Source organism: Equus quagga, chromosome 8, assembly GCF_021613505.1.
Source record: "Equus quagga isolate Etosha38 chromosome 8, UCLA_HA_Equagga_1.0, whole genome shotgun sequence".
In the NCBI taxonomy this organism is placed as follows: Eukaryota; Metazoa; Chordata; class Mammalia; order Perissodactyla; family Equidae; genus Equus; species Equus quagga.
The window spans coordinates 53,518,712-53,538,009 of NC_060274.1; the positions used below are offsets into that span (position 1 = coordinate 53,518,712).

Genomic DNA, 19,298 nt, shown 5'->3' on the forward strand with positions numbered 1-19,298 from the left:
TCTTCCTTTTATTTTTTCATTACAGCATTAGTAAAATATATATTCAAATGCATTTCATGCAACTAGGTAAACTACAAACATACCATGGCATAAAAAGAATTGAATTTTTCGGAATATATGAAGGTTTGGAGATAGTTTTATCCTAAGGCTGCATAATTAAAAGTATATATAATAATCAATAGGTTGGATTAACTATTTTTATTATTTTTTATCTCACTTAGGTATCTCAGGAAAAATAACCTTAAAATAATACCAGTTTGATATGACATGTTTTTCCACTTTTGTTTATGAAATCAGGGACAACTATGAAGACTTAATGTAGATGCAAAATGCAAGGGCTGTTGTCAAGTAACAGAAGCAGTTAAGAGCTTCCTAGCCTAACTGCTCATCCTCCTGTCACCTGACAGCATTTAGTATTTAAAGGCCCCGCCCCTAAAGACAGCTCAATGACCATTAAGTGATGCATGACAATAACCTGATTTCTCAAAATCAACACCTTGGATTACTTACTACAGTGGTTTTTCAATAACTGGTTAATCAATTTTGGTTAACATATTAGTTTGATTAATATATTGGTTAATCAATTTTAGAGTACTAAGTAAATGTAAAATTCAGAAGCATGAATCAAAAACAATATATTTTATAGAGATTTCAAGCATTATTTATTCTAATTTTCATTTTTAAAAGAAACAAATTGTTCTAATGACAAGAGCTGTCAATTTTACTCAAAGTTGGGTTAGGAAGATTTTAATTTTCTACTATTCACAGCACGTTCCTCTTCCTTGACTGAATGAAGAACAGGGCCTTACTCAACGTTCTAGTTCTGATTAGCTGATCAATTATTTTTAGCTTCAACTGGCTCATTTTAATCAAGTTTAACAGACTAATTATTTGAGAAGAACATCTTGCCAGTAAAGAATAAGTTATACCAGGAAAATGATTCAATATATTTATATCATTGGTAACCATTTTCAGGGGATCAATATGATGTACCATGTGAGATCCAGAGAGGTTGCTAGTATATCCCCTATAAAGTAAAAAGAAAACAAAACTCTCTTTTAAGAAGATCCTTCTGTGTTTACAGGACCTTAGACTACTCATAACACCGAAGATTAAAGGTAAATTAGGTTAATCTACTCAGTGCCTCTGATCGGTCTCCTGTGTCCAAACATAACTTTATCTGTGTTCCAGGTCAAGTTTTACCGAGTAGTATTTCAAAAAATTTCACACAAATTGAATGAGGTTACTCAACTAGGATCAATATACTATGATGTGCAACTTAGTTAAAAGATAAAATTACTGTAATCAATTTACTTTGCTGACAGATGACCCTGGTCTGTGCTGACTGATAGCCATCCACATCATCAGACATTCAGCATGCTCATGAAACTGTTTCCTTTAAAGACAGCTTGTGTCCAAAAGGAATTAAAAACTCATGCTTGGGTTTCTTTGGTCAAAGAGCCAGAAGCAAGCTTTTGTTGCGTTGACAGTAAGTGAGGGAATTCTCAATATGTTTAGGCCAGAAGTGAAAAAAAAGACAAGTGTGACATTATTTAACAAACTTAATGACTCTGTAGAGAGACGTAATTATAATCTGATATTAAATGATAAGCTAATATTAATATTAATAGGATAAATCCTATTATCTTATCATTTCTAAAGATATTTATAACCAAAAGTTGATACTTGCAATTCATTGACTTTTATTGAACTCTGAGTTGCATTGGGATTCTTTTATTTGCTAGAGAAACTCTCATTCACAAAAGTAGACTCAAAGGTATTGCTCAGAACCTGACACTGTTATATCTGATAACATAAGCATTTCACTATAAAACTTTGTCTTTAAAGCACTTACTGCACAGTTGCCATTCCCCTGTAGTTAATGCAGTCTTTTTTCTCTGTTTCTCACCAAGGGAAAATAAATGTTATTATACAAAGTTTTCAGTGGAGCACTCACTCTGTTTCCCATTGATTTATGTCAGTTAACAACGTTAATAGAGACTAGGAATTTATTACCTTGGACTCTGACCCGAAGTAGCAAGTTTCAGATTTGTAATCAGTACATTCAAAATAGTATTATTAAAAAGAGTAGGGGGAAAATAAAATAATAAGCCACAATAGTAATGGAATTTGTTCTGAAAATATACCTGCAAAATGTTTGTTTCTAACCATGGAATTAATAAAAATATGTTGTTAATTTCTATAGAAATGGATCTAAAATGTATCTGATGATTCCTTAGGTTCATTTTTTTTGTTTTTTCTGATGAAGTTTTGTTTTGTTTTGTTTTTTCTTATCGTATGGCAAAAACACTGAACAAATTTTGTTGCCAAAATTTATTTTTTAGAAGATTTGCACTCTATGCTAATTTTAAAGTTCAGATCATTTTGCAGCAATATATTCTGGAATCGTTATTGAATGTCTTGGGAATTTTAGACCTGCCTTGAGCAGTACACCTTTGTTTTAAAAAGCCCTGGGCCAGAAAAGATTTATGATTCAATTACAGAATAACATTGATTGTTCACCTAATCATTAGCTTTGCCTGGTTACATTTATCAACTTTTGATTGAAAAGGAAATTCTATTTAAATTAATACATGTCAACTTGCCTAGAAAGATAACACATTGTAATGGTATAATGTTCAGGTTTTTTGTCATTTATTACAGGTTAACTATACCTTGAGAGTGACTATATAAACTTCCCTCAGTTCTTAGTAGACTTAATCAGTTAAACGCAATATGCTGGAAGAAAACTTCGAGCTGAAGTTAAAACATTTACCTGTTCCAATAAACATGACATCATACTGGCCATCTTCTGCATCCACTCGATCGACTACAATTTGTGTAAACTGATAATTTACATCTGTTTTGATCATTATTGGACGATTATTAATAGGAAACACTGGATTGTACATGGCTGGGTGACTTCTTGCAAACGTTATAACATCATCAGGGAGGTCTTTTGTAGAGTCAAACCCACCAAATGTTTTACTGGGACACTGTTAAGATAAAGAGAAGAATACTTTTTGTCTAAAATATAATAAATAGGATTATAAATTATACAAAAACATATGACTTCAGTGGTCCAGGAATCTAAACCTGTGATCATTTTTTTAAAGTTAAGTAACCGATAAACTAAAAAATAATGTTGCTTAAATTAGTAGATGTAATATATAGCATATATTTCTTAAATATATCTTGTCTCAATGGGATTTAGTCATGTCACCATTTCTTATAAAAACTGCAAATACATCTAATGAATTCAGTGTACAGTAGGAGTCTGATGCCCCTATTAGTGGCAAAACCTTATATTTTATTTGTGTGATAGATGAAGTGTTTGAAATACCAAAGGGAATATGTTACAACTAAATGCAATTAATCATTAGGTTGGAGGGACTCAGAATAATTTTATTGGATACGTATCACTTTTTCCTACGGCATCATGCTAAAACACAAATGCTCTTTCCAAACTAAAAGACAATGCAAATTATTCTATGTTGCTTTGTTTCTAACGTAACCCTGAAAAAGTACCACAAAAAGTAACAAAAGTACAATCTCTTTAATAATTAAAGTAATTTTAGGGATAAGGAGAGGAGTTATTCAAAGTGTTTAACAACATGCACGGCACAGAAACTGACCAATCAGAATGGACCAAGCAGAACAGATGATGGCTACAGAGAGCCAGAAAGGATGCACTGGTGTATAGTGCCATAATATCAGTTCTGGATATAAACGCTCCACATAAGGCAATAAAACAAAAATGGAAAATTCAAATTTCACCGTCTTGTTTCACTGCATTTAATTATGTGGTACAAGTATTCAGAGTACAATATCATCGTTCTCTTTCTTTTTGTCTTACACTTAAGTGATCTCTGCCATTTAATGTAAGAGCTTGAGAGCTGAAATGTAATTGAGAGGTTCTTGATCTGACAAGAGGCTTAGAAGGAGAAATCAATTGTCTTTGCTATTACCTTGATATAGATTATTAATAATTCATAAGAAGTGAAATAAGTAAACCCGTTTTGAAATGGAAAGAGTATCTATTTATGATTATATGTGTATGTATATGTATAATGTATATATATACACACAATAATACACTAATATAAAAGTTAAAGGATTTAAGGAATTACTTTTTAAGTAAATTATAAAATTACTTATTTAATGTTACAGAAATATCAAATATTTCTAGAAATTCCTAAAATAATAAAATATTTTTATGAAATTTAAAATTATGTTTTTGCTTTTCTACTACCATTTAAAAATAGCTCGCAAAAATTTAGAAATACGTGATTGAAAATTAAAGTGAGGGATTTATTTATTATAGATTTTTGTTACAATTTGTCTCATTCTCTCGCCTTACTCTCCTTTTATTTCTGTATCTAGTACTACTGAGCTGTAGATTTTTCTTTAAAAATAAAGAAAATGCCATTCTACTGCCACATCGTTGGAAGGTCACTTAATATGCTTTTCTTCAGTAGTGTTGATGGAATGACACATTCTCGGCTGCCACTTTTGGGGATTAATGAACTCATCCCAAGTGAATTTTATTCATGGAGTTAGGTGTTATCTCCTCCTAGCAGCCCCTCTCTAATTCCTAGATTAGGCAATACTTTCTGCCTTCTGCCTCTAGCATTTGGTGCCTATAGTTCATGTTATAACAACTCTCTATGAAGAGTAAGTGAGAACACACGCTGTGGAACCAAACTGCCTGGACTGAATCCTGGCTCCTCTCCTTGCCTCGGAGTCCCCATCTGTGAAATGCAAACAAAACCTGGACTATTAAGTGTAATATATATAAATAGGTATAAATCTCTTGGAACAAGTTCTGGCACACAATAATTTCTAATTTCTACTACTAATTCCAAATATATTGGACACATCTTTAGATCAAAAACTTTATAGCAAATAGTAGCACAATATCTGGCACACTGAAGGAATTCCACCAAGTCTGTTGAAGTGAACCTAGAAAGAGTTGGTTTATATTTAGAATACACTCGCATTAATTAGCCACAGATATAAACAACTATAGCTATAAAAAACTGTCCACCAACAAAGTGAAAACAGTTTACTATTAAGAAATGGGATAAGTACCTTAGACTTTTTATAAAACCCTTTTGACTTCATATAATCAAGAGATATTCCATGTTGTTCATTTATTTTTCTGAAAGTTAACTAAGGTTTTTTTTAACCTACAAGATCCATCAGCTAGAAGTAATAAAAGGTAAAATTCTCAATTTGCTCATAAATAAGTTTAGCAATACAGAAATAACAAGAATATTAAAAGCATCGTGTGTCTAATAAAATCATATAAGAACATAATGTACTTGAATTTAACAGAATAAAAAACCCTGAAGTTAAAGTAAAGTAATGGCTAAACTTCAAATGCAAGTTATGTGAACTATATGAAATAATTTCCTTAAAGATTCTTAGGATTAGAAGATGTTCTACTTAAGTGGATCATTCTATCTAGATATTCTTTTACTTTTGACATCATCATATTGATGATGACTTCACTAATTTTCAACCATATTTAAGTCTTTTTCTTTTTTTCTCCCTACTTTAAATTAAAGATTCAAAGCTGGTTTTATTTTGATTTCTGTCCAATTTTTTTTAAGCTTGAATGTGTCCAGGGTTGCTGGAGGGAAAAGGAAAGGGCTGGTGAGAGTAGACAGTGTCTGTTAAAATATCTAGGCTCTGCTCTTGCTATGAGATTTTTTTGCATATCTTCTTTCACATATCAAGTAATGAGGGGTCTGTCCCATTTCCGTGGGAAGATAACATCGACTAAAAAACTTTTTTTCTCCTATTTAATGCACAATCCTTGAGCCTTTGCTATGATTAGATAGAACAAGTCCAGGTGTATCTTAATTGTTTCAACTCTTTTGAAGGCCACTTTCACTACAATCCATGCAGAAAAGAAAATAAATAAGTCTACTCATTCGCTTTCTATTTCTCAAAAACTCTGAGTATTAATAACAGATAAGCACGGAACACAAAGTCTGTACAAAGCATATTTTTAAATGTAGAATTCCATTGTATCACAGAAAACCCTTATCTTGCTTTCATTTATAGTCTTGGAATTGTTTTACATTACCTGTATTTAACATTTTTTTGGTAGCTACTTTTTTTTAAACCTTCAGCAAAAATTTCTGTTTTATATTTTAAACACTTAGGCCACTTACAGTTCCTGGCCGTGGGTAGGGGACTCTTCCTTGATAAGGCACCCATTGATAGTTGGGACCGTCCCTGTGAGCATACGGACCAAGGAACACCCTTCTCACGTCACTCATGCTATACATGCACACAGCTGACCCCTTGAAGATGTTACTGAAAAAAGAGACAGAGAACACAAACAGACTTTCAACTTTATACAATGGCACGAGAACTGTTGCTACTGGGTTTTTAAATTTCATATATCAATTATCAAAACATGAACATAAATTCTTAGCAATCTCAGACAGTTTTTGGGAATTTCTTTTTAGTTACATGTATATATTTTAACAATATACAAAAGAAAAATTATAATTTCTCAAAAGTAGAAGGCATGGATGAAACCATTTTTAGTATTCATAGACTATATACATTTATATCATATATAAACTTTGATAGGAAAAACATATATACATGATTGTCTAAAAAGTAATGTTTAGTTTTGATATCATATAGAAAGGAAAATATAAACTTTGGTAATATGTTAAGACTCAAACATCATTACTGAAACCAGGGAACTTTTAAGTAAGCAAGAATGTTGTAAGAAGTCATTTTATAAGCTGAAAGTAGTACAGAAAATGAATAGTCAATGTCAAATGATGTGTTACATTATATTAAATTCCAACCACCAAAAGTATTAGATCAAGTAACAGAGTTTGATTTGTATGAAGGCATTTAAAATCATTTCTGCCCAAAGCAGAAAATGGTTTTACATTAGTACCTATTACACCCTAGTCAAAGTGGAGTATTATGGCAATTATCCCCAGTATTTTACCTGACAAAATCAGGTAACTGAACAAACTGGAAGTTTGCCACCATGAGTTGCCACGATTTTCCGTTTTATTTTGCTTACATAAACAAACACTGCTTGAGGGATGTATTTACACAAAGATATAAAACAGTTGTACACATTTAAAATATGGAATGCTTATCTTTTAACCAATCTCTCCTCATAGAAAATTCCATATAAATCAGACCAAATGAAAAACACGTGTTCATAAGAGTTTATTATCAGAAACTGCTGCATATAAACAGTGTCTGGTAGAGTGCAAGCCTCACGAGGGAAGAAACCATGCCTGGCTTCTTTTCTGTAAGATCAATTACATGTTGCACTTGACACACAGTAAATCTCAGTAAATATTTATAGAATTTAATAACAATACTTTCATAATAGAATAGCAAATTAACACATATTTGCTACATCATAGTTTGTAATTTTTGTATGTACCTTTTCATTGTTATATAATTTGCTTATTTCTTGATAAAATCAGCTATCATTGAAAGACTTTATCATGACTCAGCTGTGAAGACTAACTTGTAGACTTCCGCCTCACTGAAGGAGAGGGGTAAAATTATTCTACCCATTAAGCCAGTGATTCTTAAAGTGTGGTCCCTAGATCAACAGCATGGGCATCACCTGGGGATTTGTTAGAAATACCAGTTCTTAGGCCCCATCCCATTCCTACTGAATCAGGAGCTCTGGGGGTAGGGACTAACAATCTGTATTTTGACATGCTCTCTAGGTGATTCTGATGCGTTCTCAAGGCTGAGAACCACTGTCCTAAGCAATGAGGAAGCAGAAGAATCAGATTAAGGGTTATTTAATTTGAGCCCCTCACATTTTTTATTTTAGTTGTCATTTTGTTTTTATACCAAGGGGAGAAATATTTAGGTATGGGAAACTGCATACAGTTTTAGTAATATGGGTTTCTCAATTTCCACATGTTATTTTTAAAATTATTAAGTAAAAATGTCAATCAATTTGTAATGGCATTAATAAATACAGAACAGATCAGTGTTGGACATGCAGTTAATCTTTCTCTTTATACCATCACAGTCCGTTGCAGAACTTTTCCTGACTTGATTCTAATTTACTTTTCTTGTGAACATTTTATCCTTATCCGACTGCATATCCCTATTTATATGCATGCAAATATATGTTCCTGTTAACAACTTCAGATAACGTAAATTTTATATTGAATGTAATAGTCAGGAGATAATTGCTGCTTGATTGACAGCAAGGGCCTTCGGGGAGATGGGGAAAGGGGACAGGAGGAGTGGGAGGAGAGGGTGAAGAAAGACATAAGGAGGGAAAGAGAGAGAGGGTGAGAGAGGAAGAGGAGGTGGAAAAGAAGGAGACGAGCCAGAGAAGAGGGAAAAGTCTTTCCACTCTTAGTTTATGTCACTAAAAAGTCTGATCAAAACTCAGATCTGCATTTTTATAATACTCAACATTTCACTGAAATTTTTAAAGTCAAAGCTATACATAAATAGGACATGACATATGGTTTTCACCATTCTATTTATAGTGATGATATTCTTTGCTAAAATTCATTAAAAAATATTTAGGTCATAACTTATTTCAGCCACCCAAGAGTGCACAACTGCTCAAAGATTAAATCAACATTGTTATTTCAAAAACATGTTTTCACAAATTGTGAATACTTGGAAAGAACCTAAAGGACATGAAGTTTCTATGACAGTAAGTTAGTAAAAAGTTGTTTACCTGGAAGTTGTAAACACTCCATATACAACTGGATTTTTTGGATCTTTAGAATTCATTAGGAATACATCCTCTGTTTGAAAACAAAATTGAGGAAAGTTGCATTTTTGATGGTTATGGCAAAGTCTGAACAAACATTCTCTGTACAACATCAGCTACTTACGCAATTCATCAAAATGAGTGTCAATGCCATTTGGACCCGGCACTGAGCAAATCAGACGAGATTTGAGGAATGTTGTCCATTTATTCACCAGACTTCTGTGCCCCCCAAAGTCATTCTGAAAGGAGAAAACCCTGGTTTTAGAAACTGTGCATGGTAATGATGATTTCAAATATTTCTTTTATCTTCAAATCTTAAGACACATACAAAATACAATTACTCATTTTTCAAAATAAGGAATGAGGAATTGTAAATGACTAGATACAAGTAACTATGCTTTCTCATTGTATTGTTAAACATCTATTTACTCCAACTTTATTCCAGGGATGACTTACAATAAATGTCCCTTTGCATTAAAAAGTTATTTTACTTATTCCATTCTGTCATCACTCTGCAATGAATAATTATTACTCTCATGGTTGTTTTGGTTTGGCTTAAGTTTCTTCACCCTACGTGTGCATTTCTTGAGATCTTACTTAACTAGGTTGGTTCACAGTAGTGAACACATTAGCACACAGCAGGCACTTAATGAGTATTTACTGAGTGGAAGAATAAAACATTCCCTATAACTCACACTGAAAATACCTCCCAAATAAAAGCATGTTAGCAATGAATATTTTATAAGCTTAAACAGGTGATGCAATTCTAACTATACAAATAGCATGTTGAAAAAATATTAGCATAAACCTTAATAAAGGAAACTTACTCCAGAGAAAACATTTTGAAAAAGTGTCCCCTCACTGAAAATGAAACTTAATTTTAACCTAATGTAGCAGTAAATTCTATTATGATGGTATATATTCACTGGTCACTTACAGTCTTTCAAAAATTTAAAAATATAATTTATGTGCATATATATGAAGGAATATAAATGTTACTTCAAACTTATAACAGTGATTTACATTTCGTTTTTATGATTTTATATACTATAAAGTTTTTGTAACGCTTGTAAGTAGTGCTTTTAAATATGATCTATATCTTGTGGAGAAAAGATTCTCATATATTTCACATATTATTTATATGTTTCCAGACAGTTAAAACTTTTGAATTTCTAGTAATTTACTATACTAGAAATAAATAATTAGATGGTAATAGGAGTAGAAAAGAGGATACCCCCCAAAAATAGAGATTTTTAAAATTTCATAATATTGTCTTAAAAAGAGAGAATTCCAGGGGCTGTCCAGGTGGCATGGCGTTTAAGTTTGTGTGCTCTGCTTCGCGGCCCGGGGTTCGCTGGTTCAGATCCCAGGCACGGATCTATGCACCGCTTATCAAACCATGCTGTGGGAGGCATCCCTCGGATAAAATAAAAGAAGACGAGCACAGATGTTAGCTCAGAGCCAGTCTTCCTCAGCAAAAAAGAGGATTGGCAGCGGATGTTAGCTCAGGGCTAACCTTCCTCAAAGAAAGAAAACCAGAAGAATTACATTTTAAAACAATTACTGGATCTGACTTTGTGATTTTCTTGAGATGAAAGGTGCCTAATATATAATAACAGCTGGCTTTATTCATATTGCTTATACACTGCACTGTACAGTCTGGAGGGAAAGACGAGTACTGCTATCATATCTTCACACCAATACTAATTCATCTGTAAGAAATTATTGAGCAATTTTTTCTACATAGCATTATAATGCAATATTACATCTGATTTTGTGCCACATAGTAAATGAATTACCTGACATAGATAAAGTTCAAAGCTTCAAAATTACATGTGTGTGTGCATGTCTGTGTACATAAGATGCTATGATCAATTTATAAAAATAAGCTTTAACGCTTTTCTCTCTTATATTAACACTTTAGTTATTCCAACAACAAAGTTTCATTCAAAATGTACACATTGTAGAAAACCTGTGCTAGGTCTGAGAAGACAAAAAAGTATATTCTCCCAGGTGATATGAAAAGATTTTATTTCTCTAGAATTTCAAACTAAGATCATTTAACATGATTGTGAAATAATGCCTCACCTGCTCTACCTGCATGTTTAACTATGACGAGTTATTCATAAGCAACTATGCTTTCAATCATTTTTTATCACCTAAATATTTATAGTGATCATCAAGTTTTTTAGCCATGTTTTTCATTGTATTTGCACATAGGTGGAAAAGAAATAAAACTGTGACTGGACAATGATATTCTCTCAATTTTTTTTTTTTACCTCACCTTGCATATCTGACCTATTCTAGCATGAGTGGCTTTTCCAGTGTGTTCTCCATCTATAGCATTTTCACGGAAGAAAAAATACACTTTGTCATCTTCAGGGTTGTCACTCTCTGGGATGAGGTGGGCACTAATGAACCTCGGATCTGAGAGACAAATTATAGCATACATATTAATTCAAGTTGGATAAATAATACCATCCATTACAGTCCATTTTCACTTTTCTTAACTCCCATTTGACATATTTCAAGAACTAATCTTTCCTTAGTCCACTTTGTTCAGCACATGTGAACTATTCTTTATGCATTTTAAAGTATGTTACAAATCACATTATAGCTCAAAAAAATTCACGACTTTCTTTTTTGGATAGTTAGGAGTAGGTGCAGAAATCCTTAGTGTGATCACATAATGCAAATACATTACTGCATATTAAAATATTTTCCAAACTGTAAGTGCTATTAAATATTACTTATTGTCATCAACATTGTTATTCTTCCATTCAAGCATAAAATAGTTTAAATCAAACTACCAATTGTTCTATTCCAGTTTCCAGCAAAGACTGGATGGGAGGGGAGAGATAAGATCCCCATAAAACGACAACAAAAACAAATCCTCTCTGTTGTTTCCCATCTAAGTAAATGACAACGTCATTGACTAGGTACTCAAGCCAAAAACCCTGGAGCCACCCTCGAGTCCTCTCTGCTCTCACATCCACGTTCTATCTATAGTACATTCCTGTTCATCACCTTTCTTACCACGTCCTTACTACTCAACTCTCCCAGACCACCATTGCCAACGATAGACCCTACTAGTCTTCGTGTTGCTACCTTACCAACTTTGGTCTACTTCTTCACACGACAGCCAGAATGAACCTCTGATATGTCACTTCCTTTCTAACCCCCCCTATATCTTTCCAAACCTCTCACAACAAAATATAAAATCCTCCTAGTGACCGGGAGCCATTTATGATCTGGTCCCTGCTACCTCACATGCCTTTTCTTCTACCTACCCTTTCTTCCCTAACTTACTGCTAGCCAGCCATATCAACCTCCTTCCTGTTCTCAGCCAAGAATTCCCAGTCCTACCTCAAATTTTTCCTCCCTATGTAACTTTGTGACCTCATATATCCTAAAGATTGAATTTCTACTTTTACTCAGGTCTTTGTTCAAATATTACATTAACAAAGAGATCTTTGTTGACTAACCTATTTAAAGCCCTGAAATCCTAACTCCTGGTCATTCTTTCTTTATTTTCAATGCATTATTTTTCTTCCTAATATTATTAAACACCTGCTGTGATACATGTCTCTGTCTCTACCTAACCTTCATTTGCTTATTGTCTGTCTCCCTGCCCCCCACCAATGGAATATAAGTTCCTAGAGAAAAGAGACTTGGCATGTTTTATTTGATGCTTTGAGCCTAGAGCTTAAAACATAGTAAGCATTCAATGAATATCTGTGCAAAGAGGGAAGGAAAGAAAAAAGGAAAAAATGAGACAGCCTAGATTATGCAGAAGATATATTAGCGATGTTTAGAGCCCCACTTCAAAAAATACTGTTGTAAATACCTGGCTTGATATGGTTGTGGCTCATACTAACTATATAAAAATCTGTAATAGTTTCATGGCTTTAACATGTAATATACTAAGAAGCTGAGTTTGTCTCACTGAAAGCACTTAGGACGTTGCAGGTATTTAAATTCTTACAATAAGCTACGTCTACTCCCATGGTGTATTATGTTATCAAGTTAACAATGAAATGTACACACACAGGTCAGCGCCATACCTAAGAGATTAGGAAACAGATCAGAACCCTGAAACTAGCTTTATCCATGTTATTGAGTCCTAATCTGTACACCCGTGAACAATCATCATTATCATGTGTTCTGTGCTTGTAACCTTCTTTTAACATTTGCTCTGGGACCAAGCACTTAGTATTTTCACAGGGCTGTACTCTACTCTCCTTCTCAGGCAAATCATACAGCCTCTGTAAGTAAAGTAAAATATATGAAATATTACCTATTCACATTTAAAGTTCAGTGTGCCAGTGGAATAAGAGTAGGAGAATAATAGTTTAAAAGTTAGAATTACTTAGTATTAGAATTTGTAAAAGATACATAAAATAATACATTATTTTAACCTCAATTGTTGCAAAGCTTATTTTTCTTCATAAATTTTTACTTGTTCATACATGAATATATTTGTGTGTACGTGTTTGTGTCATGATGAATGGTGAGCAGAATAATTAACGTGGCATGGTAGGAATTACAGCGTGAAAAAAACAAAGAACTATTACCACACTGACAAACTTAGGCTCCTATAAATGCAGCGTATGTGTGTGTGCATGCACACGCACACACACATATATAACACAAACATACATGTGAAAGGACTCAGTTCAGTCACTTGCAACTTTTGTGACCGTTGGCAAGACTCTTACTTCTCTGATCTCAGATGCGTAATTTTCAAATTTGGTTTATTTCAAATTCAGTTATTTTGATTTGGGTTCATTAGAATCCAGAAACAAAATTCAAATGAAAAATCATGCATTCTTCGACTTTACTACTGGAGCAATGGAGAGGTTGGTCTAATTTTACCCCCTAGTTAGTGTAGTTGTTCATATAAAACAGTTGAATAACTTAAAGAATGTCAAGTAATTAAATCCAACTATCTTTTACTTGATCACAAATGCACGCAAGACAGTGTGGAGCAAACAAAATGAATAATATATATCCTTTGTTCTCAGAAAGCTACAATCTAGGAAAAGTGATGTTAGAAGCACAAAAATGACAACAAAGTGAACAATATTCTACATGTTCTCTTAACTTGGTGTGTGGGCATGAGAGAAGGTGTTATCAAACATCATGTCTCCCTCTCTGTTGTTGGAAGGGCCTTCAATCTTAGTCTCTCTTTTAATATCCGATACTACAGGCATGGAGGATTTTGTCGGTGAATTAACAGTTTGACATAGCTTCAGATGTAGCCCTAAAATAAAGTTCTATGTGGTAAATAAGTGCCAAATGTATTAAAATAGAAAAAGAGAATATCAAAGAAAAACGTCAATTTAATGCAACTTCTCTTCAAGAAATTTAGGTTATATCTAATACTTGGAAATACATTCATTCCTATTTCAAAATAAAATAGGTCTCTAGCTGATGTCTTGCAAAAATTTAAAAGGAGACATTCTTCTTTCCAACTTAGAAAATCTCTTTTAACAAAACTTATGCTCACTAGTCATTTTCTGCTTCTTCAATCTCCAAAATTTTGTCTTCCCCTTCCTTCTTATATTTTGTCCTCTTACCCTTCTCTCTTATTTTGTCAGTCTATTCTTCCCCTCACTGGTGAACTCCCCTCTTTATCCAATCTGAACATCCTAATCATCTTCTTTATCATCCTAGAACCTCTTGGCCTTCTGAACCTTCACTGTACCTGTCTTACAAAGCCCCAGAACCCTTTTTCCCTTCGCCCCATACCTAAGCAAGGATGAAGAAAATTATATAATCATAGTAAATGGATGTGCTATAAATTTAAGCTATTTATCCTAAACAAGAATCGTAGTGTTCCTAAAGAATTATTTAGTGGCTTACCATAGATTTATTATTAGCAACTATTTAAAATCATTCTGATTGTTTTCACATCAACTAATGTACAAAATCTCACTTATTCTCCAAAGATGGACTTATTTACTATACTGATAAGACCAAGGCCATTTAGTAAAAACTCCCTCCTTTTCCTTCCTTCACTCCTCAATTTTTATTTTCTTCCTTTCCGGGGAAAAACTGACATCTCCTCATTTCTAAGTCTAAAGCTTCTCTCTATTTGTTCCCAACCCAATAATCTGCAGAATATTGCTCCAATAACAATCTCTATTCTTCACACAATCACTCACCATTTATATTTGCGTTATCAAATATTTCCTACTCTGTGCTCTGGATTGTGGAATATTATGGGATATTATGATGAAGTGTTGTCTGTCTACATGGTGCTTACTGTCTGTGAGAGAATACTAGCAAACAAAGCAATTATTAAACTGCACAAAAAAAAAAAACCAAAAATAAAAGTTTGGAAAGAATGCAGTGGGAAATAAAAGGGAATTCCTAATTGTTAGGGATTAGGGATCAATTCCTGCCTTAAAGGAATTATGGAAAGTTTTTCTCAGAAGATGTTACATATAATTCAAGATCTGAAGAATAACCAAGAGTCTCCCAAGTAGAAGGAACACATGTGCGAGGTCACAGAAACAACAGAGAATGTTGTGCACACAGAGAGTGGTCACTATAGAGAGAGATGGTCCGAGATGATGACAGAAAGTTAAATGGAGGCCGGAATACAAAAGAAGTGTTGTTCAGGAGTTTATTATGCTATTGGTTACAAGAGAACCAGTGAAGTGCTATAAACCTACTAACAACGTTATCAGATTTCTATTTTAAGAAAATCACTCTGGCTGCTGTAAAGAAAAAACTATAGTGAGGCCAGAATGAAGGCAGGAAGACCATTCTGGAGACTGGTGAAAAATGATGGTTATTTGGATCTGTATGATAGAGGGGACATATGCAGAGATTATATAAAAATAGAATTGATGGATTACGCTCATTGATAAGATGTTGAACGTAAACAGTAGTGAGAAAAATCATGGAAAAATTAAAGAAATGTCTGATTTAAACAATTGATTGCATAGGAATCATTTACTGAGATAGGGAACACTGGAGGAGGGATGGATACAAGAGCGAGGAAGGGAGAGGAACTCAGTTTAGTGCATCTTTAGAGTGAAACACTTGTGAAGTTGTCCCACGAGACAACAAGAGCTCAGAAAAGAACCGAGGACTAGAGCTGAAGTTATTCGAAATGGAAATCAATGGAGTAATTAAGAAGGTACAGAGTAAAAAGAGAAAAGAGGCTAGTATCTAAAGCACTGAAAACAGTGCTGAAAAGTAGGAAGAAATCTAGCAACCAGGGAGTTGCAAAATGAAGGGAAGAAGGCATTCTTCCTTGGATTTTCAATCTTCCCCTTTCTAATGACTCTTTCTCTGTGTCCAATATTTATTTTTAAAATCCTTTTATCCTGCAAAGAAAAGAAAAGAAAAGAAAACCCTGCCACTGCCATTCTGTCCTGTAGAATCCCTTGTGATTTCTTGCATCCATTAAGCCAGAGGACTTCAGAGAGCAACTGTACTCAGAACTCCCCGCCCTACTTAACACCTGCATCTCAACTTTTCACTATCTAGGTTTCGGCATCTTTCACCACTGATAATGTTCTACTGATAATCAACAGGAATTACCAAATCATCAAATAGAATTTGATACTCATTCTCCTTTGATTATCTTCGGCTATTGGTACAATAAAATATTCAATAATGCTGATTTTACTCTGAGCCAGTAACAAGGCTAAAAGTAGATACTACATCTGTCAATACATATACTTAAGATGGGCCCCAATTTTGGCTCCAAGCTTTCTAGCACAAGAGGAAAGTGGGAAACCTTGTCCGTTACATTACTCACAGTGTTTCTAATATAGAAAATAAACTAAGGGCAATCAGTGTCATCCACAAACTAACCTTGACTTATCTTTCCAGCAGAAGTGACCACTGTTGTCATTCTTTAACCCCTTGGTCAACCTGCTTATCGTTCTAGAAAACACCATATCCACTATCTTCATAGGCATGTAGTTCACATAACATGAAAGGAAGTTAGCTTCTTCCTCTTCGATAACATTTAATTCTTTTTCTTTTACCCTCATTTTCATATTTGTAATGACAGGCATTTGTCCTACAGTTTTCCCTCTCCTGCCTTCAGCTTCTATTCCTAACAAAATACTTCCCTAAGCACATTTTTAATCTGTCCCACTGCAACTACCCAAACGTAAGCCCTTTTTTCTTCTCTCTTGGCAGTCACATTCAATTTGTTTTCCTTGCCTCTGGCCTGACCTTCTCCAAACCATCTTGTACTGTGTATCACCTTTTAACACACAAACCATTCCCTGGCGCCTGGTACATATTCCTCAATTAGAATCCATAAAACTCTATTTTAATCACTTGTTTTCTTTCCCCTCTCTTCTTCTAAGCTGATCTCCCTACTTTTTCCTGACTATTTCTTTCTTTTTGTTTCCTGCTTTTTCTCCCCAAAGCCCCCAAGTACATAGTTGCATATTTTAGTTGTGGGTCCTTCTAGTTGTGGCATATGGACGCCGCCTCAACATGGCCTAATGAGCAGTGCCATGTCCGCGCCCAGGATCTGAACTGGCAAAACCCCCGGCCGAAAGCAAGGACTTAACCACTCGGTCACGGGCTGGCCCCTTCCTGACTATTTCTTCCAAGCTAAGTATAATTTTTGAAAGAAAGCATCTTTCCTAAATGAGTGAATGAATTAATTAATAAATGAATGAATCTCCTGAATTAAAATATCTTTCTTTTTTTAAAAGAAAGAATCACATTACCTTGCTTTTTGATAGAGTTTATTAATGTGTTTAGGATGAGTAGAACTCATCATAGGCTCAGCAGTGTTTAGGTTCCTGGTTAAAGAAATGCTTAGATATGCTTCTTTAAATTGCAACTATTTATAGGAGTTATTACACAACAGGAGGTTTTCAAAATGTTCTTCTGAAATTTTATGAATGTTCTTTTAACCTAGGAGAAGCATTTCCTTTATTGATTGCATCCTTTTGTGTTAGACAATTAATGAAGTAAAATTAATTATCTTTTTGCAACTTTTCAAAATCAAATTCCATCGATAAGATTAAAACAACAGAAAGCATGTTTCCCCATTTTATGAAGCTAAAAACAATGCATATGTTGGAGGTCAGAGATTACCATTGTCCTCAGAAAATACAAGCAATTCAATAGCTTGCCTTGTCATCAAAAACTCCCCAGGGAAAATTTCTACCAAAATTCATTCCGACTGACCTATTTTATTAGTTCTACTTAGGAATCTAAGAAAGTTCATGGTATTCACAAAGGAAGTTATTCTGCTTCCGGGTGCTCCCATCAAATGGCAAGCAGAAATGAAAAACTCAAACCCACGAGTTACTTTGTCTTTTTAAATGTGTGTTCTGCAACCCATTAAAGCAGAGAATGCCTATTTCCAATCTCCAGATACAAATTCTTGATTTCAGTGGGCCAAACCTAGTGAAACTAATGGACACACATATCCAGATCTTTTAATAATGTAAATAGTTACCACGCCCCTAGATACCTTTCCACAATGCAATGTTCTTTCACTCTATAAAGTTCACAAAATCCCGTGACAAGGATTTAGCAAAATCTTTGAGCTTGTACAGTTTGAAAATATTTCTTGAGATGTGAAGCAGGAAGTCAATGTGTATGTACATTAAAAGCTGAACATCAAAAGAAAGTGGCAAAATCCATTTAAGCAGGATCAAAGTGCCTTAATCTCGCCATCACAAACCTGCAATGTAAACACTAGGAAAGGCGAATAGAGTTGGAAAGAACTCTCTCATCTGGATAGCTTAAGAGGTATGCCTTCGGGGAAGAAATTTTGTCTTTACAGGTACCGTGGTACTTTTGCAATGCCCTGATACATGGTAGAAGCTGAACAAATAATCACGTTTAATAATCTTGGGCCAATGCTATCAAGTGAAGCATGGAATCTTTAGTCATGACAATAGCAATAAATATTGAGTAAATACGCCTCTCTTTTCATTCCCCCTTTATCTCCTTTACCACCCCCTTGACATTCTTCCACACCTCATCCCACAGATGGCGTTTCTTGCAAAATTCACGTTTGGGCACCACCTGCCACGTGTAACAGTATCACTTTGTTGAAATATTTTTAGCAGCTGCAAATTAAACTGTCTTTCAGGTGCAATCTCACACTTAATGTAAATGACACCTTGGCACAGGATGCTCGGCTGCCTTTATGATTCATTTGGCAGCTTGAGCTTATTTAAATAATGAACACATTTTGCTGCTCTCAGCATTAGGATCAATTTGAATCTCCAGTACAGCAACATTTGACCAGCATTTAGCCGAACCTATCCCTTGCAGCAACAAGCCCCCAAAGAACAAGAACATACAAGTAAAACTGTAGAAATATTTTTTCTGAAAATGAATTAAATTTATAATTCCATTAATTAAGGCTTTGGACTATCTATAAATTTAAAAGTTAGGACATAAATTATACACAGTTCATTTGTATGGTGGATGGAATTAAAGATTATAAACTCTCTCATGCAACTACTGCAAGGACTAGTTAGTGTTTCATACCACGAAACACTCATTCAGTCCTCTTGTAAAGCATGTCAGGAGGTTCCCC

General features: G+C 34.1%; 1 protein-coding gene across 2 annotated transcripts in view; it reads right to left on the minus strand.

Moving 5' to 3' along the window:
• SEMA3A (semaphorin 3A) overlaps positions 1–19,298 on the minus strand; it is a 450,150-nt gene that overhangs the window by 35,048 nt on the left and 395,804 nt on the right. For both annotated transcript variants that reach the window (XM_046669012.1, XM_046669013.1), the window contains 5 exons: positions 11,037–11,179; positions 8,877–8,991; positions 8,717–8,786; positions 6,183–6,327; positions 2,777–2,996 (listed from right to left, as the gene is read on the minus strand). In XM_046669012.1, the coding sequence (XP_046524968.1) occupies positions 2,777–2,996; positions 6,183–6,327; positions 8,717–8,786; positions 8,877–8,991; positions 11,037–11,179 (693 nt within the window). The remainder of the gene's footprint in view (positions 1–2,776; positions 2,997–6,182; positions 6,328–8,716; positions 8,787–8,876; positions 8,992–11,036; positions 11,180–19,298) is intronic.